Below are 27306 nucleotides of genomic sequence, written 5' to 3' on the forward strand. Positions count from 1 at the left end.
ACCGTCTTACTCACGGCGCAGCTCCACCACAGGCAAAGAAAGATTAATGGAGGACACAGTAGGGAGTGCAACAAGCAAACCAAAGATGGAGACGGTCGTCTTAACGCCTCGGCGGGCTTATTTATACTTCATGGGTCCGTGAGATTGAAGAGACACTAAGAACGTGCCACTTATTTAGTTTGGCCTGCAACGCCACCACATTTCCATCCCGCACATTATCTGCTCCCATTCATCTTACCATCTTAAGAGTATTGTGACCGTACATTTAAGAGCTGCGTGTGTGAAATCCTCCCCCATCACCACCGTGAACACATTAACACCAAAAGGACACCAGCGTCACACTTCAATAAGTCATTTAATCTCCAAAGGGTTGCGCTGACTTTGTCTTTGTTACACACTGCACACGATAACACAATAAAACACCTCGCAACGTACAAGGTCGTGCAACATCGAGTCTGGCTTCCAGCATTGCGCGCACAGTCTCAATATATCAATATATAGGCTGTTCAGGTCGGGGCGTGCGTTCACAAATGTCGTCTGAACAATACTGTTGCACAAACATGGTGGGGTGTTTGCAATCTGTGGCTTCTCGTCTCCGTGTAACTCCTCGGAAGGGTTTCAGTCAGAAATGACATTTTTTGCTGTATGAAAAGAAATGACACTCATAAAAAATGATAAGTAAAAACAATGATGCTTTTTAAAAGAAAAGACTATGAAATCCTTGGTTAAAAGACCATGAAACATAGGCAACTCATTTTTTGTATCCCAAAAAAAATGGCTTCCACAAATATGTGTTCCCCAAACTGGACACATTTGGCTTAAATAAAGCACACGGTAGACTCTCGATCGATGATACACAAAACGTTCAGCCAAATGTTGGCTGAACATGACATCTTTTTTCTTTTTTGTGTAAACGATTCGTCAGTAGTCTGTAACATCACTGTAGAATTCAAATAACTTTGGCTTGAAGTTAGAATAACTTTACTATTGGTGAACTTTTTACAATACTATTTCAATACCAATTGGTGTAACATTGGAAAGACATCTCAATGACATTACTGTGGCAGTGGAATGACACATAATCACATGATCTCAAGCTGCTGTGGGAGTCATCGTACAACCACCGACGTAATAAACATCTCTATACATTTATCATTCTTTAACGTTTGGTTAGATATATTACATTTCATCAACACACGTTTTGTCCTGTATACATTTATCATAAATTAAAGATTTTTTTCATCAAATAAGTTTAAAAAAAACCAAAAACACTTGTAAACACTCAGAATCTTAAACACACCCGCACACATGCACACAAATGTCTTTTTTCCCCCCGTTAAGTTTGCTTCTTCGTAAAGTGCAAGGCAAGATACAGTAAACTTTGAAATGTACGACATACAACTTTCGCATGTGAAGCTCACGCGCTCTCAAACACACCTCGTATGTCTCGTGACCCACTGGACTCAGTACAAACTTGGCACGACACTAAAGCCTCTAAGGTGTAGAGCGTATAGCTGGCACACTATGGATACAGGAGCACAATCCTACCAGAGCTGAACATCTACAACGCCTCACAGTAACTCCGTCAAGAGTTAGTTTCTGTTAGTTTGAGAAAATGTAAATAACTGAGAAAACCAAGAACTAACCCTAAAGAAATGTTCCTTTACCGGTTTACTGCCTCGCTCGTTAAAACCTTTAAAGTTAGAATTCATCTCCATCCACTCAGTATGCAGAATGCTATCAGAGAACAAACAATTACAAACTAATAGTTACAAATGTGTCTCAGCTACTGTATGTGTATATTAACATCTTCTGTTGAAGTAAATATTGTTTAAACAAGACTCTAAGAAATCCTTCTGCACAAAATATTGTAGAATGTTTCTAAATGCTTCAAGTTTTTGTTTTTTTGCTAAGCTAAACTAAGCTAATGTAAGCTAAGCTAAGCTAACGTAAACTAACATAAGCTAAACTAAGCTAACGTAAGCTAAACTATGCTAACGTAAGCTAAACTATGCTAATGTAAGCTAAACTAAGCTAACATAAATTAAACTAAGCTAAGCGAAGCTAATGTAAATTAAACTAAGCGAACGTAAACTAAGCTAAGCTAACGTAAGCTAAGCTAAGCTAACTTAAGCTAAACTAAGCTAAACTATGCTAATGTAAGCTAAACTAAGCTAAACTATGCTAATGTAAGCTAAACTAAGCTAACGTAAGTTAAACTAAGCTAAGCATGTCTGGGATCTCTTTACTGAGTGCACAGAGATGAAGAAGATACACATCCCGTCATCTATCTTGTGGTAACGCGGCAAATAAGCAACACCCCAAAAATGTACGACCATTCCTTTCAAGAACATGACTGTAAAACACGGGAAGAAGTCGCCTCTACAACTTGTTAACGTCGATAGTTTAGCGCCACATGAATCCAAGATCTTTTCACATACTCGAGATAAATGTAAACTTGGTGTTTGTTATAAGCTGCTTGCTGAACCCTGTGAGTGTAAATCACTTTCTGTTGAAGTCCGGGCGTCACAGTAAAGTATCGACAGTAAAGTTTGCGTAGAACCCGTCTGCTGCGTCAAGCAGGTTACAACAAACAATATTCACGTTGCTCGCGGAACAGACGAGCTAAAACTCACTATTTTGAGGGAACTTCAGCCCAACGGACCGACTGTGAGGCGACGGAAGGCTAAGTATGCATGCAGGGACACAGTACAGCGTTAGTTGGCTTTGATTATATGCACAGTGGCCGAGGAGTTTGTCAAAAGGGGGAAGCAGCAACGCCAGAGCAGCTTCACAGATTACCATTTGGAAAATCAGATATACAAAAAAATAGACAATATATTTGTAATAATAATAATAATAATAATAATAGCTTTTGACCACAGACAAGGCAAACTCAAATATCCACTTATTCTTATTTTACAGATACAATCAGGAGTATGGCAAAGTAGGAGTAATATACTGAGGAGCCGTAAGGTTGTGTCCATGTGTCCTTGATGCTTCCTCCTTCTGTAAACACCTTCAGCAGACACAAAGAAAGAATCAGCCTGACGGAGTCACTTCATCTGGTGCCGTACCTCCCACACGAGCGGTGTACCGTACTTCAAATCCCAGTCGGATCTTTTTATGAAGCTGAATTCCAGATGAAATGACTCGTAATAAAAGCGTAGCCTCGGATCACACACGTCAGACAACAGCCTATCAAGAAGGACTTTAGAACCACAACAGCAGAACCTTTGTGAAACCTTATACGATTTATCATTTAACATTATGCACAGGTTAATAAAAGTCCACACGAGTACATTCCTCAGTACATTTTTTTTGCAACATTTAAGATATTCCCCAGCTCGGCGGACGGTAAGGTTGAGATGTTTTAGTTTGTTCGTTTTGTTGCCGTTTGAGTTCTCATGGCAGTAGCAACAAGAAATAAATACTCTTGGAAAGTCTCGGGGGAAATCAAAGTGTAAAGGCTGTTCGTAGGTTCAGGAATAAAACCGTTAAAGTTACAGAGAAAAGAACTTATGATAGATAGAAAATAAGATGGCTGCGCTCGACATGCAAGGAGAGCGCCACGTAAACACATTTCTTTGTCAAAAAGAAGAAACAAATAAAATCGTTGAGAACGCTTTCGTTCCACGCCTCCGTTGTTCTCGTTTGATTCGCTGCTGGCCACGGCGACTTCCAAACTCAAGCAGGTTAAACAGAACCGAAGGCTGAACGCCAACGGTTGAAGCGACGCGACGCGACGCTTCTTCACACACGCAAAAGAAGAAATGGAGGAAACAAAACTCCTTCCTGCAAAAATGGAGGACAAACAGGAGGAAACAGCGGAAAAGTTGGTTTTCCTTTTCTTCCTCGCACCTCTGCCAGGCCACTGGGTATCGCGGAGAACGGGAGGGCTGCTCCTAACCCCTGGTTGTCAGGGTAATGGGGAGGGGGGGGCAGTATTAGGCACCTCATGCAGGACTTCAATTGCCCGAGGGATCAGCCTCACCAGCCCCACCTTTGATTTCCCAATTTCCTGCAGGAGAGAGAGAAAGACTAAATGAAAATGAGCTACTGCGCAGCTGTAAGTGGGGGCCGGACATTTTGAGGAGGAGGAGGAGGAAGAAAAGGAAGAGGAAAGAAGTAGTAGTCGTCCTGTGCACAAGTGTCAAACACAATGATCCGGTTTAAGTACGACTATTGATGGACCAATGAGGAGGGGTGGGGGGGGGCATCTTCATAAATAAATGTTGTGGGACTGAAGCTTGGAGTTTTTGCGCTCTGTCCTGACGTCCTACCTGAGAGAGAGCTGTTGGACTTCTGCTTGTGGAGCTTCTCTCGGTCCTTCTTCACCTTGGGAATGATCTTCAGCTTCATGCTGCTGCTGCTCTTACTGCTGCCCCCCCTCACCGAGTCCTGCAAGCAAGCGGAGATCAAGAGATGTCTTTGAGGCCGATTGTCAGAAAGTGCAGAGGGGCTGCGACTACTTAGAACTGAGCAACAGCACACACACACACACACACACACACACACACACACACACACACACACACACACACACACACACACACACACACACACACACACACTGCCTCCCTCCTCACCTCCTCGGAGCACTGCATGAGCGGACAGATCCAGTGGATGTCGTCGAGCTTGTGGAGCTCGGCGCTGAGGCTGTTCAGGGTCGACCGAAGCTCCTCTTCCTCTGGAGACTTCGACTGCGGACGAGAAAATAAGTTCATCAAGAGTTTATTCTCTGGTTCTGATGTGACGTCTGATCGTGGGGTTGGGTAATCATGTGCGACAGCTTGCAAAGCTTTGAAAAACTTCCTGCGTGTGTAAATGTGAAAAGGCACAATGCTAACATCTGCTAGCTTCTGAATGTCATGTTTTGACACCCTGCGAATATTATGCAAATGCACAGATGTGTCAACAGTAAACATCTGTTCACCTGTAACTGTCAACAGTTGAGGCGTATCGCAAATAGTTCCAAATTAAAAAAGTTATTTGCATATTATGCTAATAAATCCAATTATTACAGGTTCATTTGAACGCATCGCTCTCAGATAATTTACCTGAAGCTCATCATTCAAAGGATCACATGAGATACAAACAGTAAAAAGCAAAGCAGAGAACAGAAGTGCGTCCGCTGTGTCGCCGCATGCATCCTTCTTATGTGCCGGTGTTGTCTTTATGTTTGCTCTCCTGCACAAAGGGCTGTCGTGAGTAAAGGCACATCTCCTTACAGGGTAAATAAAGCTACAGCAAACAGAAACAGAGCAGAGGCAATAAACAAGAGAGCAGAAAGTGAAATGTGAGACGTCGCCGGTGGAGAGGAGGAGAGGAGGAGAGGAGGAGAGGAGGAGAGGAGGAGAGGAGGAGAGGAGGAGAGGAGACGAGGGGAACAAAGACAACAGCAGAGAGAAGACGGGGGGCGTTGTACCAGCAGCTTTCCATCCAGCAGCATCCTGGTCTCCGCCTGGAGGACTTTACTGCTGTTGACGATTTCCACCGCCGTGCTGCGACTGAGACACTGAAAATACAAATGAAGGACTTTCTTAGAATTAAAGCCAAAAGATTTACAATAATAAAAGGTGCAGTATACGGCCTGACGCTGAGGACGCAGATGATGCACGCGTCTAATCATCCAAGTCACTTCTAATGTGCGGTAGTGCGTGCAACATATTGCACTTTGACTTGATGCTCGACTCTTCATGCATAAATTAGATAGATAAATATAAGACGTTATGAAATGAATAATTATACGACTACAGGAACAACAGTAACGCTTCAGTCATCCCTCCGTCCCTCTGCACCAGCTCGTGTCTCACCTCGGGGCTGGACAGTTTGGCCTCTGTGAGCACCAGGGCGGTGGCGTTGACGGCGTGAGCCAACTCTTGCTCCACCAGCTTGTGCGTCTTGGCTGCCTCGCGGATTCTACGGGAAGGACGAGGGAGAGGAAACCATAGACTTGAAAGAGAACGTAATTATTATTTCGACAAGCTGAAAAAGGCACGGTCACAGTGATTACTCCAACACGCCGTCTCAGCCTCAGACGGGACAGAAGCTTTCATTTCTTTCAGACTCGACTCCCACCTTTGAGTTCAGTTTGTGGATATTTGGATTACAAAGTAGGTTCTGCTTGGTGCATCAGTCTCCACCTGCATGCAAACATCTCCACTTCCTGCTCTTGAGATCCTGCAGATAAGTGCTGACGAAGCGTTTCTTACTTGTTGATGAGCGTGTCAGCCACGATGCCCAGCTGCTGCACCTGAGCGCACTCCTCCTCCGTCAGGTACTCCATGGACTGCTGGGAGTTAAGGCGGGGTCTGTTGTCACGGTAGCTGTCAATCTTCCTCTTGTCCTCCCACGACTTCAGCGTGCTCTCGAACGCCTGGCGGCACAGAAACAAATCACTCATCGACTTTGTTCCTTTTTGCTGACAGGCACTTTTGAAAAAGGTGGGGCATCTGACAGGAGGCAACGGGCTCTTCAGGTATTTGTGTGGACGTAAATTGAACGCTCGAGGAAGCTCACGAGGATAGAAGACGTTCTCGTAAACAACATCTCTAAACTGTGAAAGTGTTTTATTACATCCAGGTGGGGATTTCATTTAACAGCCAGGCTTCCAGCAGGGCCCCCGGCTCACCTCAAACATTACCGTCACTGAATAAAAGGCACATTTACGAGGAGAACGCCAGCGAGCCGACACGCCGCTCTCTCTGCGGCGCTTAAGGAGGGAAACCATGGAAACAAACTGCCCAAATGTGCTCGGCTCAAGAGAGCTCTCAAAACGCTTTGAGCAGCGTGAAGAGAGAACAAACACAGTGGGCACCAGTTAGATTTAAGAAATCCCCAAATAGAAAGAGTCAAACAACAAGGGCAGAGAGCTGAAGCCGGAGAGATCGGGGGGGGGGGGGGGGGGGGGTTATGCCGGCAATGAAAGGAAAAGTGTTTCAAGCTCATACTGGTGTTTTCATCATGCACACGACATTCTGATGATCGATGAAGTAATGACGTCAAGAGCAATAAGAATCCTGAGTATAACTAAAGATGGTATATTACTCTGTCTCTGGTGAGCATCTGTGCTCGGTTCTTGTGGACGATCTCCACGATGCCAGGCGGCTGGATCCAGGCCTCTCCGTCCACCTGCACGGGGACCCCCTCCTCCCCGAGGATGGTGATCTTCACCTGGCGGCACTGAGACGCAGAAAACACAGCAGCTGTGAGACATTCAGCTTCTCATGGGATCCTGTAAAGCCTGCGCCTTGACGTGCAACATGACGCAAACATGGAGTATTTGTATGTCGGTGTTGAAGACAGCTGTGTTTGTCCGTGTGACTGGAAGACAATCGAGTGTTTCTCTTTTACTTCCACCAACGTATCACTAGTGTCCATGATATGCAGCCATGTTACCTGTGCAATGCGGTGATGCTGCAGGTTGATGACTCTGGACATGGCCATCTGCATGCTGCCAAACACCGCCACCACCTCCAGCTTCTTATCATCGAACGACGGAGCGCCGAAGTTCTGAACAGAAGAACAAATCTGTCCATTCAAATTCACCGAAGCTGCTCTTTCATGTAGCTGTGCAGACACATTTGACCATTTCTTTGAAAAGGGGGGGGGGGGAGGGGGGAGATGCTTCTTCTTCTTCTTCCACACTCACATTATCCTCCTTGGTGCCTCCCCAGAAGTTGATTCCGCCGGCGTAGCTGGGGATGTTGAGCACAGCCAAACCCTGCAGACTCGGCAGAGAGATGGTCACGCCGTCGCACTGAAGAGAGAGGAGAGCGAGTTAAAGCGACACGAGGAACAGCTGGTGGCGCTTCGCTTCTCTTTCTTTAAGAGTCTGACCTCCAGCAGAACTCTCTGCTCCAGGTTCTTGTAAGTCTTCTGGACCAGCTCCTTCGTCCCCAGCACTCCGTACCACATCATGTTCTTGGTGCGACTGCTGCAGAGGCAAGACGAGAGGAAGGAACCAATCAACACTAGAATTACACTTTATTGACGTGGTATCAACCAATGAGGCGGCGCTGAGTCACTGCACTTTAGTTAAAGCTGTTCCTCAGTTACATCATGAAGTAAGACCATTAGAATCAGGCGCGTGCGTGTTCATACCTGCACTTCTTCGGGTGTTCATCTCGCTTGTTGTTGAACTCGAGGGAAATCTTGGCGTCCAGGCCGATGCCGAAGTAGTTGTTCATCACACACTTCTCTGAGCATTGTCTGCAAGCACTGGAAGAAATGTGGGCGATGATACAAGAGCACATTACTCAGACACAGAACGTGAAGGAATGAGGACAGGAGCACGCAGACTTACACCGTGTCCTCGCTGAAGGTGACCGTGTGGAGGCTCTCGGGCTTCTCCAGGACGATGGGGGAGGTGGGACTTAAGCTTCCTTGACCTGCAGACGCACAAACGGGTCACTTTCATAAAGAAGTGTCCAAAAACAGTGAAGAGTTTCCATCTAAAACTAAATAGAGTGCACATGAGTTCTCCTTGAAGGATTATGCTGTGTTCAAACCTTTTCTGTCAAAATGCAGTAATGAGGGAACCTCACGTCCCCGCTGAGTTAAACACTTACGTGGCTCAGCATCCTTCAGCTCCTCGCTGTTCTCTCTTTTGATGGAGGACGAGGACGACATCCTCTGGACCTGCGAGTGTCGGTTCTGCTCGTCCACCACTGAAACAATCGGTGAGCTGAACGTTAAACACTGCAGGCGTGATGGTGGAATCGTTGTTGGAGAGGCCTTCCTGTTACCTTTCTCTGCCTGTTCGATGATCTGCCTGAGGGCTTTCTTCAGGCTGTTGGCCCTGAGCATCAGCTGCTCCTTGGACCGGTACGTTTTACCCTCTGAACCCGACTCGCCGCCACTTTCCACGGGGCTCGAGTCGCCGCTCTCCTGGCTGGGCACCGATCCTGCTGGCACCACCTGAGAGGACAAAGAAGAGGAAACATCTGTAAACTGCACCCTGGAATATTCCTGTTATGCTGCCTTTTAGTTTCCTGGTTCCTGGTTCTCCAGACGCCCCGATGAGATCTATTGAATATTAAGAGCAGCAGGAGCTCTGCAGCTTTGTCACTTTATCACTGTTCCTGCTCTGTGGAGCCTCAGTTCTCATAGTCATCACAATGATACTTGGTGCAACGCTTACATTTCTCTTCTCCGTCTTTGAGGAGGTGGACATTTTGAGGGCTGCGTTATTTATTTTAAAGCGCCGACATCAATCTGTGAATAAACGACTCCAAAGGGAGCAGAGACGGGAAGTTGTACGTCGCTTTGCTTCTTAGCTCCTTTGAGGAAACTTAAGATCTGAAAGACCATCATTGTTTTCTACCATTAAAACTCCCGTTTCACACACACACACACACACACACACACACACACACAGTACGAAACACTTCATTTTGTTTTCTTTCCTAACTTGTTAGTCATCTAAATATATAATCTCTAATCTAATCTAAACATGGACAGTGCAGCTCTTGAGTTGTATTAGTGCTGTTACCTGAGCCTCCGCCTCCTCACTTAAGGCCTTGACGAGGGAGTCGAGCTTCTCGTTCAGCAGTGAACACTGGGAGGAGACACACATGTCGTTAACTGGGAGACAAAGTGCACGTTAATCCTGCCATATAATAACAAATACCTTTAATAATAAAAGCTACGTTTTCTATAGAAATTGTGCAATAATTCCTGAACATCCTGTGGAAATTTACCAAAACTGGCTTCAAATGTTTACGTGAAGTGTCGGCGTGAACGCTACAGGATGTATCCACACCTCGTCTCCAACACCAAACAACCAAACACTCAACTGGACTCAGAGTGTCAAATGGTTCAAAGATAAGAAAATATGTAAAGTAAAAGTGGCACTTAAACACACACACACACACACACACACACACACACACACAGCCCACTACATGTAGTTACTGTTATGCAAGCTCTTACATAATACAAAAGATTACACACACACACACACTCCATTTACCTTCTTTGCCATGGCGTCTGCCTCCTCCTTGTTCTCCGTGGCTCTCTCGTACGCCTTCCCCACCTCCGCCACAAAGTCGTTCACCGTCCCACACAGAAACCTGACGGAGCGGTGGAGAGAGAAAGGGATGGGGGAGGGGTGAAAGGTCAACATGATTAACCTTAACAATGAAACTAAATCAGCTGGGCAACATGTTTCAGATGACTGATTCACCGTGCAGTCACTGAAGTATTGCACACACACACACACACACACACACACACACACACACACACGCTCTCGTTTAATCTCCGCCTACCTGCCTGTCATACGTCGCCTCCACAGTCCCCTCTTTACTCACAGCTGTTACTTTGCTGCTGTATGACTCAGCAGGGAGGTTTCTCCAAACTCACACGGTCCTTCGTGCATTTGGCAAATATTGGATCCTGCACAAATTAATGTTGCTGCAGAAAAGCCCATTCCTCATGTATGCGAGTCTCTGTCACACTGTTCCCCCCTCCAAATTAGACGTGTTGGAAATGACAGATGTGTGACCGCACGCCGTTCTAACTGTACATTTTGATTGCAACCTAAACATCACCCACAGCCTCCGTTCTTAATTAATGTTAGTCAAGACAACAGAGCATCCCCAGTTACAACGCTGGATCCCTCCTGGCTTCTGCGTGTGATCGCTCTTATGTATTGTGTTTGCGGTGAGCCCATCATGTCAACAACATATCGTCTTTGATGGTTAAAGCCGACAGCAATCGGACTTTACTGGACGTCCCCTTCGTGTCGTGGCTGGTGAGCAAATCATCTCAACTGATATTCTCATGTTATTTCCATCTTGAACTTGCAGCATCCTTAAGTCCCTGAAGGGTTTTAAATTTGCTGCGGGTCTCCACTACCATCAGCTGCTTGTAGCACAGAGCGACGGAGAAAAGTGCTCTGTAATGACCGCTGGACTCTTCCCAGAGGAACACTGCTAATGTAATGCACTGAGGACGACCCCTAAATACTGATTCATCCGTCTCTCTCACTTACAGCCGGGCAGCACTTACTGTCCCCTCCATGTGTGTGTTTGTGTGTCCTTAGGGAGCCAAGCAATCAATACTCATTGACCAAACACTCACTTGCCCCTTTTTGTCTCTGCTCATCTCTCTTCCCCCTCCTAACTGTATTCCCATCCCTCCCATCCCTTTCACTTTTCTCCCCTGTTTGTGAAGGTATTCGTGGCACGTACTTGGCAGAGGAAATGACGTCACTGTGTTTGTCAGAGTCCAGGATCTTGGCGAGGTGGGAGGCCACGGAGTCTGCATACTGAGTGATGTGGACCTGGGAGAGAAAGAGACTTCCCGCTTAGAACAGAGAAGGGAGGAAGGATCGTTCCTGGGATTATTTGATCCAGTAAACGTCGCGTAGGATTCATTCTTTGTTGGTTTTGAGATTTTCTAGTTGTATGATGGCCGCCAGCTGAACATTCATGATCTCTAATGAGATTAAAATACAACACGAGGTCAATTTACCTGCAGAGGAGAATCGAGGCCGTCGTCTTCTTTCGCCGTCGGTGTGCGCTTAGCGGTGGTGGGCACCTCGTACGTCATCACACTCCATCTAAACAGACACAAAGCCATGTCAATGTCAAGCACGAGGAGATACGCTTCATTATCAGCTAATCGGATCAAGATCGGAGGGCAGGGATCCAAATATCCAGCCTCCACATCCCTTCTCTATCTGTGATCAACAAGAATCCATCTAGAGTTCAAGTCGAGCACAAAGCAGCCCGGTAACACCTGCAGCTTTACCGATTTCAATTATGTCCTTTAGACATTGTAGGGAAGAAACAGTGCTCACCACGCTGTCCCCCCCCCCCCCCCCCCCCCCTCTCTCCCTCTTACCGGTCCAGCATCTTGGTGGTGGCTCTCTCCAGCTTCTCCAGGATCTGCAGCAGCTGAGCGTCGTCGTCACAGAGGCCTCCCCAGCCCAGGACACGAGCCAGGTCGTTACCTGTGCCCAGAGGCAGCACGCCGAGCTGGCACTGTAATGTAAGACAATATGTCATCTGCAAACAACTTCATTATTTCCAATCCAATTATCTGCAACATGTATATCTCTTCAATCTAAATCAGAAGGAGAATGATGATGCAAATATGACCATTCCCTCCCCAACATCGCTTTCATCCTGAAGGACTACAAATATTTATATATACATAAAGACAAAGATGAGATCAGGATTAGAAAACTCTTGAGACCCGGTTATGCTGACATGGCACTTATGTGTCCAAATTAAAACTATGTTGTCCGACAGTTATCTGGATTAGATCCATGACATTAATTAATTAGTGAGGTCATCAGTGTGTCGTTGGTCATTTTACCCAACGCCACCCTCACCTTTTTCCATCTCTATCTATCTCCTAAGTCACTCGATTATGGTCCAAATGTGTACAGAAGCTACTCTCCACATGTCCAACACTGTTTACAGTTCAGGCCCATCAGTGTTTACCTTCAACATTATATCTCCTCCTCCTCCTCCTCCTCCTCCTCCTCCTCCTCACCTGTTTATGGAGGTTGAGTTTATCCAGCTCTGAGAGCACCCAGCCCACGCTGCCGTCTCCTCCACACACCAGGATACGAAACGTCACAAACTTCTGGAAAAGGCGCAGGCTGCGGGAGGAGAGAGGGGGACGGGATGGGAGGAAGAGGAGGAAGCAAAGCGTACGATGATAAGAGGAAGACGTCATGAAGACTACAGCATCAGTACATGCATTAAACCAGTAGAGAAGAAATCAACAGAGGCTGTTAACAAGTCAACGTGCAAGACGTTTCTGCTACACGTGAGCTTAACATTTCATTATTAATGAAGTACCCGAGCTCTGGTCCTCCGTTCATCAGGTCAAAGACTTGAGCCGGGTTCAGGAGCTGCTTGAACTTGCGGAGGAACTTCACCCCCTGGTTGTCTCCGCTTTTGGAGTTGACCAGGACCAGAAGAGGACTGGAGCATGAGGCCGAGGTGGCCTTCCAGAAGCCTGAAAGGAAATGAGTCGTAAGTGGAAATGTGACATTCCTTTGTGAGTGTGTGTGTGTGTGTGTGTGTGTGTGTGTATGAGGTATCTCACCATCTGAGTCGATGCTGTTAAGTGCAGTGGGAGGGATGATTGACACTCGATATTGACCCAAGGGACACTCCTTCCCCATTTGTTCTTTACAGCTGTTGTGGACCTGCACACACACACACACACACACACACACACACACACAGTCAGTGGTCTCCATAGTAATTCTGTATTTCAGTAGAAGCAGAAAGGTCATTACATCCCTCTGAAACCCACCAAATGTCAGTTCTGTAACCTTTTACAAATACCACTCTGATTCATAGTGCGTGTGCTTGTGTTTCTGTGTTGTGTGCTGAGGATTACATTATTAATGTGTGTTCGTTCGCCCCAAACAAAAAGCAATTCAGCCTTTGCTAAGAAGAACTGTGAGACAGAGCAACAGTTTGTGTTTTAAACGACAGTTCCTTTGAATTTCTCTGATGAAGGCTGCAACTAACTTAGTCCATAAGATGTGGCTTTATTTTGCCTTTTATTATATGAACTACAGCAGAGCCGTCGTGCTTTAGTTTGTCTTCAGCACAGGAAGATGATTCTGTTCATCCTGCTGGAGGCGAGATCTCAGGACATCCCACAGGAGCCTCAATGCATCCCACTTACGATGGCTTTGCACCACAGGCAGCGCCAGTCCTGCAGCCGCCGCACGCTGCCACAGTTCTTGTCACACACCACACACTTGGCACTGACCGGCAGGTTGCCTTCCAGCCACTGGTGGGGCATGAACACCTGGGGACAATATGCAAAAAACCCTGAGTACGAGACATCAGCATGAGCCCAGGCTCATTTGACTTGAAGTCATGACAAATCATTGTATGCAAATCAAAAAGCAGTGCATCATAATGTGCCTGCTTTTCCATCCTGGGTCATTTCCTGTCATTAGAGAGATATCTGATATTTCTTTTAACTTTGGCAAACAATTTGAACTTCTACTAAGCTAAACTGAAGCATGCTTAGTCACTCACCCCTTCCTCATCCTCAATAATGTCATTTCCTATGGAGGCCAGTGTGGTCCATTTGCAGTTGTTGGTGGAGCGAACTGCACAGCGCTTATGAGCCTTGAACTTACAAACTGTGGACAAAGAAATAAATGTCTTGTCAGACACAAGTAATGAAATAACCTTGGAGCTATAAACCCACTTCTTTACAGCCACATGCTCTAAATGCTTTCTACACTGACCTACACTGACGCTGAGACAGTAAAACAGCTTCTTGACATTTTTGCAGAAACATGTAAAGATTATTGGCCAGGATATTGGTATTGGCCCTGACAGTGTCTTCAAATGTGTGCGTGTGTGTGTGTGTGTGTGTGTGTGTGTGTGTGTGTGTGTGTGTGTGTGTGTGTGTGTGTGTACCTTCGCAGGACAGGCCGTGGGAGGTGACGCCTGGCAGAGCCTCCCTGCAGACGTTGCAGAAGGTCGGTCTGGCGTGCGAGCAAGCGTACCAGTTGTGCATCCCAGAGAAATGCTCCATGTTGAATTGGCTGGCCTGGTGGGTTGGGGGGGGCGAGAAGCGCTACATGTTAAACAGGCTGAGCTTCGGAGGAGGAAGCACAGCAACAACAATCATCAGAGTGCTGCGTGAGAACATGGAGCATGGGGAAGGAGAGATATTGCAGGAGCTGCACAGCCAGAAGAAACATGGATAAGATGATGACATCAGCAGCACATGTTCAACTCTGTGCTCCTGGGATTCAGACAATGATATCAACGCCACAGCTGACTGGCAGAAGAGGTCCGTACAGGCAGCGTAAGAGGGCAGAACACGACTGTGACATCAGGGGGTGTCAAACCAGACTTCAGAAAGTCTTCATAACTCAAATCATGTCAGATCGGAAATAAGGATTTGGAGAAGATGCCCTCCACAAAATGCAAAGATAACGAGAAACACCACCTGGAGTAATGAGGTGAACACGACATCAAATAAAACCTGAGAATTTCAGCTCAGCCACGATGACCGCTCACAATCGTCACATCTCTTTACAGCTTATTAAAGCAGAGGTCTGATTTTACGAGCAACATTAATCTGCTGCCAAAGAGCTGGAGTGAAAAGTACATAAGAGAAAAGAGGGGAGGACAAACGGTGGACACTAAAACAACCCACAACGGGAGGAGAATGAAGAAGTGAGGTGTGAAGCCTCGCTAGTTCTTTAGCAAAGCATCATCAATTGGAAACATTTCTAATATTCTGATGTCAGTCTGCAGACGTGGTAGTTGGAATATGGAGAGCGCTGGAGAGATGAGACGCTAACCTCATAGGTTTCCCATTTTTGGACGGACTTGAGAGCGCCGATCCAGTCCTCCATTTCCTTCCTGCTCTCTGCACACAGCATTAGTTTGCGGAATGGAGTGATCACCTGAGAAGGAGAAGAAATGAATTAGAAAGAGCAAAGTGAAAGTCTGCAGCCTCGTCTAAGTACCTCAATCATGCATCTGTCAACATCACGTCACATTGTTGGGATTCTACAGCCGCGCTATTAGCTCTGTGAAGCTAAATGCTAACGTCAGGAATGTCCGTTTTGCAGGTGCAGATTACGTTCTGGAGAATTACGGCTCCAGATAAGGCGTCACGGATCAAATGCTTTTGAAAGGCTTGAATCCACATTAGAGACGAGTCCCGTTGCTCACCGTGAAGCTGTTGTTGATGTTCTTGGTGCTGGTCTCGGCCACGCTGGCGTCCGATAGGTCCACTTCATCAAAGATCAGAGACTGACGGGAAGAAAGACAAAACAATGCAAGCATCAGTCCTGCTGGTTCATATCCAGGTAGTGTAATATAAATCCCACCTTGTGCTTCCCCTGACACGTCTCCATCATGTGGGAACCTACAGTGTGGAACCCTGGGACTCATTTAAAGCTGATGTATGTAGTTTCACACATTCTTGTACCTTGCAGTCTTTGGCGTAGTAGAGTGTCCTCCCTCTGAGTTTGAAGTATCTCCTCTTCCATCTCTGAAAAGAGCTGGTCTGCTTCAAGAGGATTCCCTCCTTCACACTTTTCTGTAGCGAGACAGAGAGCGGACACATAGGTGTTAGTGCATCCAGAGGACTGAATAACTTCAGTGACAGCTCTTCTTCCTGGAGCTCACACACACACACACACACACACACGATCAGTTTGGATGTGTTGCAAAGACAGTTTTTGTGTGCAGTTGAGCAGAATGGTGTTGACTTGATGTGTCCAGATGAGAGACACTCACAGAACTGTTTGCTTAAAAGACGAGATCAGCTTTTTCTTTGTGCACTTTCGAACACCTTTAAGGTATTAATAATGTCCGGCCACTGTTAATAACCTGCCCAGGGACTGCAGACCAACATTAGCTAACTCATTGAGGTTAACTGTCCCTGGTTAATATAAATAAATACATCCACTGACATTTATGTTACTAATTTATGAAGTCAGGAAATATTTCCCCTAATGTTTCCAAAAATAGCATCTGCTGAATAAGAAAGCGTATGTTTTAATAGGAGCGTTAACACGGCAGAAGCACAGGAGGCTCTGTGCCGCGACTATAAGAGCAACAGTAACGAGGCGATGCAGCAGATCGGAGCTGCGGCCATCTGCGCCGGCATGGAACTTAATAACACGGCAAGAAAACGTGTGATTTGATTCCGAGGATTTCATGTTCGACTTCGTCTGCGTCTCTGCACATCATGCACTCCTTCTCTCTCTCTCTCTCTCTCTCTCTCTCTCTCTCTATTTATGAGTACATGCCCTGAGAGGACAGAATGCACCATGGGTAATCAATTGTAAATTGGACATTGGGGGGGGTTGCCATGGAGATCCTCATCTCTTGAACGAGAGGACACCAGGGCGCCGGTGTGCACACACACACACACACACACACACACACACACACACACACACACACACACTGATGCAATCTTAAACCGTGATGGTGTTACTGATGGCTCGTTCCACCTGCACGTCCATCACCAACATTCCTGCATGGCAGCGTTCATTCGATCGGCCGACGTCGAGAAGCCTGTGATTTCATTTCAATCCGAGATGATCGTGCGCGTGTCGCCTGCATTCTATCACAGCAGAAAGGACAACTGTCCCCCGGGGGCTTTCTACACACACAGTGTCATAGAGCTGGAGTGGATTAACTGGAAACGTTTGAGTGGCGATATCTCGGAGCTATAAAAAGAATGATACGATAACCGTAAGTCGTAGAATAACCCTTTAAGAGAAAAGTATAATCCCGACCTGAAAATGTGTCTCAAATGATTAAAAGCACATGAATCGTGCTGCTCTTTTGCAAAAGCCTCCGGGGCAAATGCCTGCACAGTGTAATCAGCAGACAGTGAGGTCGACTTATCACCAAGTTCCCCGAAGTTCTTTACGTCATCTGTGGCTTGCACAACCTGCGCTGCCACGACACGCCGGGGGGGGGGCAAAGGTGAACTTGTGTGCTTGAAATGTGTGACTGCATGTGAGTTACAGCTTGGTTTTAATGTTAATGATATAACAGTAACAGTGTCTACGAACACAATGTGTGTAAATCCTTTCCACCTCAAGCCAATCAAATGTGGAGAATAATCTGGAGCACGTTGGCGGACTGGTTCTTGGTTGTTTTGCGGTTCGTGTCAAATGTAATTGTTGCCGCCGAACACGATATCAAGTTCTACACGGAAAGTCGGAGGGAGGTGCACCGGATATTGATTCTGTTATCTTCCTTATCAGGAGCATATTGCTAAATTGCGCTATAATAAAAGAAAAAAGACAGGCGAGGACAAAAAGACTTGTGGCTTTCCACATCACAGGTATGTTCTTTATCTGGCAATCAAGCTGAGTTCTCCACAGGGCTCGTGCCCGAGGCTGTTGGCTCAGCGTGACCTTGGCAGCGGGATCCTGGAAATCTGCCCTCAAGGAATCATGCAAGACTCAGACGGAAGGTTTGCCACCACAACATCCAACAAACCACAGGCTGACAGCAACTCAAAACACCAATGAGATCATGGCCTCACACTCTCATGTGGGTTTACCCCGATACAAGACACTGGCAGTGTGGAGAGTAAACTGGGCCGTAGTTAGCTAGTTAGTGTCTCTGCTACTGGAGCCATTGGAGGTACGCTGGAACCTTCTGCATTCACCATCTTTACATCTCTTTCTGTTGACAGTCCTCATCACGTATCTCTCTTCCCATCTAAATATCACTCATCTATCATTCTCTCTTTCTTCCGTGTCACTTTCTCTGCCCGTCTGTCTTCGCGGTTGGCTATTGTCCTCGGCACGTCTGAACAGAGCGAGTAATACGCAACCTCCGAAGCCAGTGATCAAATCTAACTCACGGCTTCATCACCGTGTGTTTTTGTACATGTGTGGAACCAGCTTCCAGTTTGTGTTCGGGAGGCAGACACCCTCTCCACATCTAAGAGTAGGCTAAAGACTTTCCTTTTTGATAAAGCTTATATTTAGGGCTGGCTCAGGAGCACATATAATACACATTTACACATATAATTTGTGATATTGGGCTATATAAATACATTTCATTTGATGTGTGCACATGAGATATCCCAGGCTTTAATGAGCTTCCACGGTGCTTTCCTCAGATAAATGTGCCTCTGTGCCCCCGAGGGAGCGCACATGTCATATTGTCGCACTGTTACAGAGGAAGGATTGATGGTGGGAACTGTGATAGATGGCCCCGTGATATGGATCATTAGCGAGAGCAGATATGAAAAAGAAACGGCGCTGTGTCAGCAGCAACGAGGAAAGAAAGAAACAAAACAAGACACAAGAGGAAAGACGACCAACAGGGACTCTGGAGAGTCGACGTGAAAGACAATAAGAAGAATGTCTTGAGGAGGGAGAAGAAAACACACAAACGAGAAGGTGTAAAGGTCTCTTTGGACTGACCACCTGACGCGTCGGAGATAACGGCGTGGTGCAACCACAGCAACACTAGCGGGAGCCGTCAGTCAAGAAGCTAATCAGAGCGGTTTTGTTTGACAAACACGGCTAATGACATAGCAACCGCTGATACGGCTGAAGGACGTGCAGCACTGAAGTCTGTACGTTTCATGTTGTAGGTGTAGAACTTACACAGGCTGTGAACTCATCTCATCTCTGAGCCATTTAGTGAAATATATATATATATATATATATATATATATATATATATATATATAATGTAGTGTTTGAGTTTAAGTGTGTGTGTGAGCTGCACATCAGTTACACACAGTTGCTTGTTCATTAGCTACATACCTGCGATACCTTTCTGAAGGTTATAGTACTCAAACAAGCCGTTTCACACGCACGTCATGAATCATACTCGAGCTACAGAGAAGAAAACGCATAACTCTGGGAGTTTATAGAAACAAGGTTAATACTGTGTGTGTTTATGACACCTTCGGGGGGGGGGGTTGTGTGACTGTTGGACCTGCAACACAGGTCTTTGGAATTTGAAATGTGCAGATATTGCAGGCAATAAATCCTTCATCTTCCAAAACCTGAGTGCAAAGGCTTAACCACAAGGATTACTATGGCGACGCACGATATTCATTCAGAATAATCACATTATTATGCACACTGCTGCAACATGCGTGACCTTCTCGCAGCATTTCTTCGGGGCCCAATAATGCAATTTGAATCAAGTTGCATGTTTGAATCAGACCCAGACTTCCTCCCGATTGGCTTCTGCAGAGAGGCATATCAGCCGAGCGAAAGAAAGCACACGTGTGCAGCACATAATGCCTACATAAACACAACACGGAGTGTATGCAAAGGTCATGCATTACTGCAGCCACACCCTTGATGCTGCTCTCCTCTCCTGCTGAGAGATGTTGTCAGACAGATCAGTGTATTCATTAAAGTGGGACTAATTACATCACAACAATCAGCCCCAGTAGACCTGATGTGCACACACACGCACACGCGAGCACACAGAAGAGCTGTGAAGTGGATATGCACACAAGAGCACATTAACACATAAACTTACTCATCTGCAAAATGTGCACACAGTCAAACAGAGCTCTGAAGTGCACCCACACACACACACATCTGACTGATTCAGCCCCCTCTCTCTCTCTTCGAGTCTGCTACATTTGATAACCCAACCGTGTCCACACACATACAAACAAACACACACACACGTGTCTGTCTGCCCCTATCCCGCCAAATCACACACAGTCCTGCGTGTCTGATCAACAAAATCCCTGGATTCCTATTTGTTTCCTCAGCCGAGTGACCCCGAGACCAATATGTGGACATTTAGTGTGTTGGCTGAGGAAAAGCTTCACGTGTTCCTTTGCCATCAGGTGCAACAGCACAATGACCCGGGGCATGGACGCGGTGCCACACAGGTGCTGGTAATATAGCCTATACTCACACCCCAGGCTACACGACGTGTGGCGTACGTTCCTCGTGTCTTTCAGCCATTAGAGGTGATTGAGTATGTTGAACAATAGCTGCCAGTGACAGATGATAGGGAAGTTGTTGGGGTTGGCAGTAAACTTCATATTTTCTATTTAAATGCTGCAAACGTACGAAATGCAAAACACATTATGTGCATGTATTGTCGTTTTGTTTGAAAACCCCGCAGTGATAGCTGTAGTTACTTCTATAATGAGGCTGGGAAAACCAATGATGTGCATCATCAATGAATCTGTCACTCAATAAACTGATATATTCTGCAAACATGAACAGAAAATAATACAAGTACAAAAGGTTTGCACTCTACCGACATCATTTCACCCAGCAGCAGATGAAATGTCTCATGGGAGAGCACACAGGAGTCATCAGTCAGACTGAACTTTGAACCAACGCTCACTTCACCCCCCCGCTGCTGGACTTACTGTCCTCACAACCTGTCAGAATAAAACCACAATCTCCCAGACGACCTGCAGTGTGAACGCAAACATCACCATTAAAACACGGTGATGATATCGCTCCCTCAGTGTCCGTCTGGAGGTCCCTCGCACACACTGACCTCTTCCACCAGCCGACTCTCCTGTGATTTCTCGATGCGACTGGACTCCAGTTGGTCCTCGTGGCTGAGCTGGTCGTCGTCCCCCTGTCCTTTGCTCTCACAGCGAAACAACAGGGGCGCCATGCAGCAGCCGCTGTGCAGACACAACCCCGGCATTTGCTGAGAGTCTCACTTGTCTGTACTAGATAAGCAGCAGTGATATAGTGAAACAATGGCCTTTACCTCCAGCAGTGTCGTGACGCTCGGAGGTAGAAGGTGGAGAGGAAGTTGCTCTCTCAACTGTTGCTCTTTTTTAAAGCTATTGAGATCATTCTCTACCCATCTCGGTCTTCTTCCGCTTTTAAGAAAAGGCTTTGTTCTGCCCTTCCGTACACAAAATGTCCCTTTAACTCTCTCTGATGTCACCCACTTACACCCCCCCGCCTCAGCAGTAACTCTCCTTTCACAGCAGCAGCTCCTCAAACAATACACTCCAACTTCCTCTCTTTCAAACTTCCCATGTCAGGTAGCCACGCCCCCTAAGGTAGGCTGTAGGACACGCCTCCTTTGTTTGTGTGTGTGTGTGTGTGTGCGCACCTCTATCTATCTATCTCTCTCTCTCTCTCTCTCTCTCTCTCTTTCACACACACACACACACACATATTCTTGAGATAAGGCGGAGCATGCAGATAAGCTCTCACCCTACCTTTCATGACACACACCTGAGGAGTGGTGTCAGTCTGTACGTTCGAGTGAGAACAAGCCCATTTCCTTGAGGCTATAAATAGAACTGGAAGAACCTGTCTGATTGGCAATGAGAGCACGCACACACACACACACACACACACACACACACACACACACACAGTCACATCACGTCAAGTTGATGGAGAGGTTAATGGCATACTCTGCTTAAGAGCTGGAAACGTCACTGTGATCACACAAACTCATGTCCTGCCAGCCTGCATGAGCTGTCCTGTGTGTGTGTGTGTGTGTGTGTGTGTGTGTGTGTGTGTGTGTGTGTGTGTGTGTGTGTGTGTGTGTGTGTGTATGTGTATGTGTGTGTGTGTGTCTGTGTGTCTGCTGGCTACGCGTCGTCATCGGACTGCTTTCAGTGTCAGATCAGTGTCTCATATCTGCCAAGGCAAATTACAGCGAGAGAGTATGTGTGTGTGTGTGTGTGTGTGTGTGTGTGTTCTGCCGGTCGGCATATCATTCTGTCTTTAATGAGCAGAAACATGCTGTTCCCTGCAGACTCACTCATCGACACCATCTCTCTCTCTCTCTCTCTCCGTCCTTCTGTCTCTCCCTCTCAATTCCCTTCACTCTTTCCAAAAGCTTTTATTTCACCACCCCCCCCCCCCCCCCCCCTGTGTTCCCTCCCTCCAAATCACTTGTGGTTCAAATCAATTCTGAATCAGATCAAAAGGAAATCATGAGCGACTTTTAATGAGTCATGTAGCAAAGTTATTGATGTGAAATGACTCGATGATAATAGATGTTATCTGGCTCGTGCATCTGTGCAAGACAAGGGTCACATAGAAACAAACATGGAGGCCACGCTGGGCCCCTAATATCACCAATACAAAGTGCAATACACCTTTCGTCAGCCTACGTGCACCAACGTGAGTAATGCTATTTTTCGAGTCTACAATTAGGAGCCACTGGGAGTCCTGATTGTTTCAGTGCACGGCTCTGGAGGACGTCCCCGCAGTCAGCATGTAATACTTCCTGGATCGCAGCCGCTTGCCGTCTTCTAAAACCTCTTGTATTTCAAAATAAAAGTCTTTTAAATAATGTTTTATTTTGTAGGACAGAACCATTTAAAGCTTCTACTTTTTCTAAACAATGGACACCAGTTGTTCTTTTGTGAGTTGTTGGTGACGACAGAGACGCCAACATCCTCTTCATGACAGGAACTAAAAAGGCTGCATGTCCTAATTTTGGGAAACAAATGAGCACTTATAATAAAGTATGACGCGACACTCTGTACACTCATTTGTGTAAACGCTAATAACACAGGTACAATCGGAGTCTCTAATGTTTTTAAGGATAGAACAAACGTGGTTCATGAGATTTAATTTGAAAATCTAAAACAATAGGCAGCAGCTGTTTATTCATGAGTCACTGCGAAGGACACAGAGACACCGACACTTCCAGGTGCGTCTTTGCCAGAACTAATTAAAACAGACGCACGCTGGCTGTTGCGTTCACTGAACCCCCTGACCTTTCAAATATGCCCGTGTTTTTGCAATCACGAGGCCACGCCGTCGCTGGACGGACATCGTGGGAATGCTAAATGAAGCTCGCCCAAAGTCACCGGCTGTGATATCTTTGAGAGCCGCTGAAGTTGTTCATTCTGTCCAGCAGATGGCAGACTGAGAGAGAGGGACGTGGGTGGGAAACACGGAGGAGAGGCAAGGTGATGGGGTGCACAGGGAGGGAAACAGAGAGGCAGACACTAAAGGAGGGCTTGGGGAGGAAGAGCAATTAAAAAGAAAGAGAGCACAGATACTAAATTAAAAAGAGAAGTGGAGAGGAAGAAAGAATGGCGCAGTTATTTATATCTGTCAGATTCGGCATGCTTTTAACTCCCACATGTGTGTGTGTGTGTGTGTTGAGTCTATAAATAGAAACACACACTGGGTTCCCCTTGTGGACACAGATCCATGTCTGAACTTAAAACATAGAAACGCTCATGTTTCTGTAGGGTTTGATGTCTAGAAGCATTTGTTTTACACACTTTGCAAGCTCACACGGGTGGGGTTTAACGCACAAGTCATCCAAAGCTATTTAAAGGAGCTCAGGAAAACATCTGTGAACTTGTTTAATGTACTATTGCAGGCCGGAGACACGAGCCGACGCCACCTGGACCTGGCCTGATGCTGCAAACCCCACCCATCTGGCGCTCGGAGGTGACTAAAACAAACACAGAGTACAATTTGCTACTAACAGCTGACCCAGGGCCTGTCGCTGTTAATCACACATATTGTTCTTGTTTTGCTTCTCGACATTTAAACCTGGTAATGCAATGGCATGTGGGGTTGCCATGGTAACAGGCCGACTTTTGAAACAACCTTTCAGCTTGGAGATGTAAGGACACACACACACACACACAACTAAAAGTATAATGTATCACTCTCTTCATTTGACATTTTCTCTTCTGTTAATCGAAAACAGAAAGTAAGCCAGGCTGTGTGTGTGTGTGTGTGTGTGTGTGTGTGTGTGTGTGTGTGTGTGTGTGTGTGTGTGTGTGTGTGCCATCCTTCTGTCCTTGACAACTTTTATGAAACAAGAAATTCTATAAAACTGCAAGAAAAAGGCGAGAAACACAGAGAGGCAGATTGTTTTGAAATAGAAAAGGCTTGCATCATCTGTCATGCATAAACACGCCATCTGACCACACACACACACACACACACACACACACACACTCCGTACAAGGCGTGGGAGGACCTTGCACCATGGCGACCACATCCTGTCTCATGTACCTCTGTGCGTTTATTAATAGACACACACACACTAGTGATATGCGCAAAGAAAAACGAGCCAGAAAGAATATTATGACACTCGTCGTAATTAAGATGGACAGATGGGGAGAGACATCCAGACACCCCCCCCCTCCCACTCCCCCACACACACACACACACACCTCAAGTACATTTCATGTTTGTATGTTAATGTCTCTTGGAAATATCATCCAGTTTTGGGTTTACATCTGGGAGGTTTGTGCAGTGAAGGACACATAATCTGCTGGTTGTGGGGAGGGGGGTCGCCTTGGAGCATACGGACCAAATCTGGCTCTGATGCTGCATAATCCTCTCACAAACACACACATGCACACACAAACACACACCACACACATGAACGATTCTCTTAATGTGCTGATGTGGTTATTAGCATGCTGTCCTTGTTGTTGGAGTTTTGAGTTTAGTGAGCAGTCGTTCAAATACATTTGAAATGGAGGAGAGAGAGAGAGGGTGTGTAGCATGACGGAGAGGAAGAGAGAGGAAGATAGTTGAGGAGCCACCTTGAGAGGAGAGGAGAGAGGAGAGAGGAGAGAGGAGAGGAGAGGATGTGATGTAATGTAGAGTAAAGATGGGAGGAGGTAAGGGAAGATGAAATATGGGTGTGTTGTGTTGTGTGTGTCTGCTGCTGTTTATCCCCGATGATCACACCGTGCTGTTTAATCTGCTCTCCCAGCTCTCATCTGATGTGGTGGATGTGTGTGTGTGTGTGTGTGTGTGTGTGTGTCTCTGAGGACTTAATGCACATGTAGATATGATCTAGTTTAGATTTATTTTACATGAACATTTTAAAGACATTAAATAACATAGTGGATGTCAGTGTGAAGTTGTGCGTGAGCGTCACACGTGTGTGTGTGTGTGTGTGTGTGTGTTCTGCAATATTTGGTGGTTTAATGTCCCTGGGCTGTCAAGCTGTAATGTCTCTTCCCAATGGAATTTGTAACACAGCTTAGAGAGCACACACACACACACACACACACACACACACACACACAGCAGATATAAATATAAAACCCTTTCCGTGTCTCTCTGTGCCATCGGTCACGTCGCCATGGGAGATGAGTGGGGGCATCTCCTGCCCTCTCGACCCCCCCCCCCCCCCCTTCAGAACATAATTGCTGCAGTAAAACGAAGCCTGCTGCGTTAACGCAAACACTGCTGACAGTTATATTCATCGGAGATCCTCAGAATCTCAGAGTAGAGCTCGAGTCAAACCCTGACTGGGATTTGTCCAACATGGAACAGAACGTCTGCAGAGACGGGACGTTTCAAATGTTCCTCTCGTGCTCAGCGATGGGGAGCTTCCGTTCTTTGCCTTTTGGGAAAGTTAACTAACTTTTCATAAATGGGAGTATGTGACATGATGTCAGCTCACCGAGGGTCCCGTCTTCAATCTCTCTTCACGGGGTTATTGTTGGGCCTATATATTTATATTCCATAACCCTAAAACGATACACACACAACCACATTTGCACACACACACACACACATATTAACCACCACCACCTCAGACTTCACTCACTAAGCACTTGTGGTGTGTTAGGGTTAACCCTAACCCAGCAAATGTGTGATTTCAAGGGGAAATATTTCAAAATAAAGTCTTAAATATATTTGAGAAAGTCGTAATATTTTCAGAATAAAGTCCCAGTGTTACATTTCACACACAGGATTGCTCATATGGATTGTGACACGGCAGCCGTGCTGTACAGCAGGTCAGCGCTCTCTTTACTTGTGACATTTTGTACGATTTGTCTAATTGCGTCCAGTGTGTGTTTGTGTAACGGTGAGGCGGAGTTAAAGCGTGTCCAGTCCTCTCCCTCATTAACTCTTTGCCTCCGATCAATAACTCTCCCATCTCGTCCTGTCCCACCCAGATTGTTACCTCCTCCTCCTCCAGCTCTCCTCTCCCGTCTTTTAACCCTCTTTTCTCACCGCCCACTGTCCCGAGTCGATCTTGAGTCATCTCTTTGTGCATCTCTACTCTCCGCCTCTTCTGTCGTCATCCGACCCTCCGTTGAATCAATATTTATCCTCTTGTCGTCCTCCATAAACATCTGGTCTTTTCCTTTGCGCCATCATCTTTTATGGACTATGAAAGCCATCTTCTTATTGGTACATTTGACAAACCTCACCGTGAGGCTCTAGAGTCTAATGGTCAGCTTGACACTTGGGTTAAAGGTTAAAGGCACAAACGTCCACACCGTGAACCCTAGTGACCCCGTGGAACGTCATCTCCAGTCCCCAACATGTAAACTGATAAGCGTGCAGAGCAACGCACCGATGAATGCTCTGTACTTTAGTGTTCTGCTGTGTAATGAGCCTCACATGTGACCTCCTGTGTGCCGATGCTTCTAAGCACTCACCTGTGGTCCACACGGGGCACTTATACATCTTCATCAGCCGTGCATTAGGAAGATGGATGTGTGCTGTGACTTTGTGTCACACTTAAGGGATGGAAGACTGTTTGTCATTTAAGGGAGATGAACCGAGTGGAGGTGACCCTGTCCCACCCCTCTCCTCCGCTGCTTGTGTAATGTGATGGATGGAGCAGAGCTCCGCACGTCTAGACCATAATAATCTGCTTTCTCGCTGCAGTCCTTTGCCCACTCGCTCTGCACAGTGCGGTGGTCTAAACGGCTTGACCTCGGGGATTAAAAGGCGCCATCGGCGATGTGAACTCCGTAGTGTAGGTGTGATGCCGCTCTTAGTTTCGACTTGTACAAGCCGGGAATATTATCTTTTGACATTTTGTTTGAGAAACCAGAAGCAAAGAATTGTGTTTATTTAATCATGAAAATGTTTCTCAG

General features: G+C 46.3%; 1 protein-coding gene across 2 annotated transcripts in view; it reads right to left on the reverse strand.

The window, feature by feature from the left end:
* Window positions 1-336: 336 nt before the first annotated feature.
* The window catches only part of si:dkey-172j4.3 (diacylglycerol kinase eta), a 48242-nt gene continuing 21272 nt past the window's right edge, over window positions 337-27306 (reverse strand). Inside the window, exons 4-31 of one of the 2 annotated variants that reach the window (XM_029454808.1) lie at window positions 15949-16059; window positions 15690-15770; window positions 15314-15418; window positions 14418-14550; window positions 14028-14134; window positions 13666-13791; window positions 13072-13174; window positions 12822-12981; window positions 12511-12619; window positions 11854-11993; window positions 11482-11569; window positions 11199-11290; window positions 9977-10076; window positions 9497-9562; window positions 8751-8922; window positions 8574-8672; window positions 8309-8393; window positions 8107-8214; window positions 7843-7939; window positions 7655-7762; window positions 7402-7515; window positions 7051-7185; window positions 6216-6379; window positions 5817-5922; window positions 5429-5518; window positions 4590-4703; window positions 4284-4401; window positions 337-4021 (exon numbers count right to left, since the gene is read on the reverse strand). In XM_029454808.1, coding sequence (XP_029310668.1) covers window positions 3969-4021; window positions 4284-4401; window positions 4590-4703; window positions 5429-5518; window positions 5817-5922; window positions 6216-6379; window positions 7051-7185; window positions 7402-7515; window positions 7655-7762; window positions 7843-7939; window positions 8107-8214; window positions 8309-8393; window positions 8574-8672; window positions 8751-8922; window positions 9497-9562; window positions 9977-10076; window positions 11199-11290; window positions 11482-11569; window positions 11854-11993; window positions 12511-12619; window positions 12822-12981; window positions 13072-13174; window positions 13666-13791; window positions 14028-14134; window positions 14418-14550; window positions 15314-15418; window positions 15690-15770; window positions 15949-16059 — 3084 coding nt within the window. In that variant the 3' untranslated portion in view covers window positions 337-3968. Of the gene's footprint in view, window positions 4022-4283; window positions 4402-4589; window positions 4704-5428; window positions 5519-5816; window positions 5923-6215; window positions 6380-7050; window positions 7186-7401; window positions 7516-7654; window positions 7763-7842; window positions 7940-8106; window positions 8215-8308; window positions 8394-8573; window positions 8673-8750; window positions 8923-9496; window positions 9563-9976; window positions 10077-11198; window positions 11291-11481; window positions 11570-11853; window positions 11994-12510; window positions 12620-12821; window positions 12982-13071; window positions 13175-13665; window positions 13792-14027; window positions 14135-14417; window positions 14551-15313; window positions 15419-15689; window positions 15785-15948; window positions 16060-27306 lie in introns of those variants that run through there. The other variant, XM_029454807.1, reaches the window with a different exon arrangement.

This window comes from Cottoperca gobio, chromosome 18, assembly GCF_900634415.1.
Source record: "Cottoperca gobio chromosome 18, fCotGob3.1, whole genome shotgun sequence".
Classification (NCBI taxonomy): domain Eukaryota; kingdom Metazoa; phylum Chordata; class Actinopteri; order Perciformes; family Bovichtidae; genus Cottoperca; species Cottoperca gobio.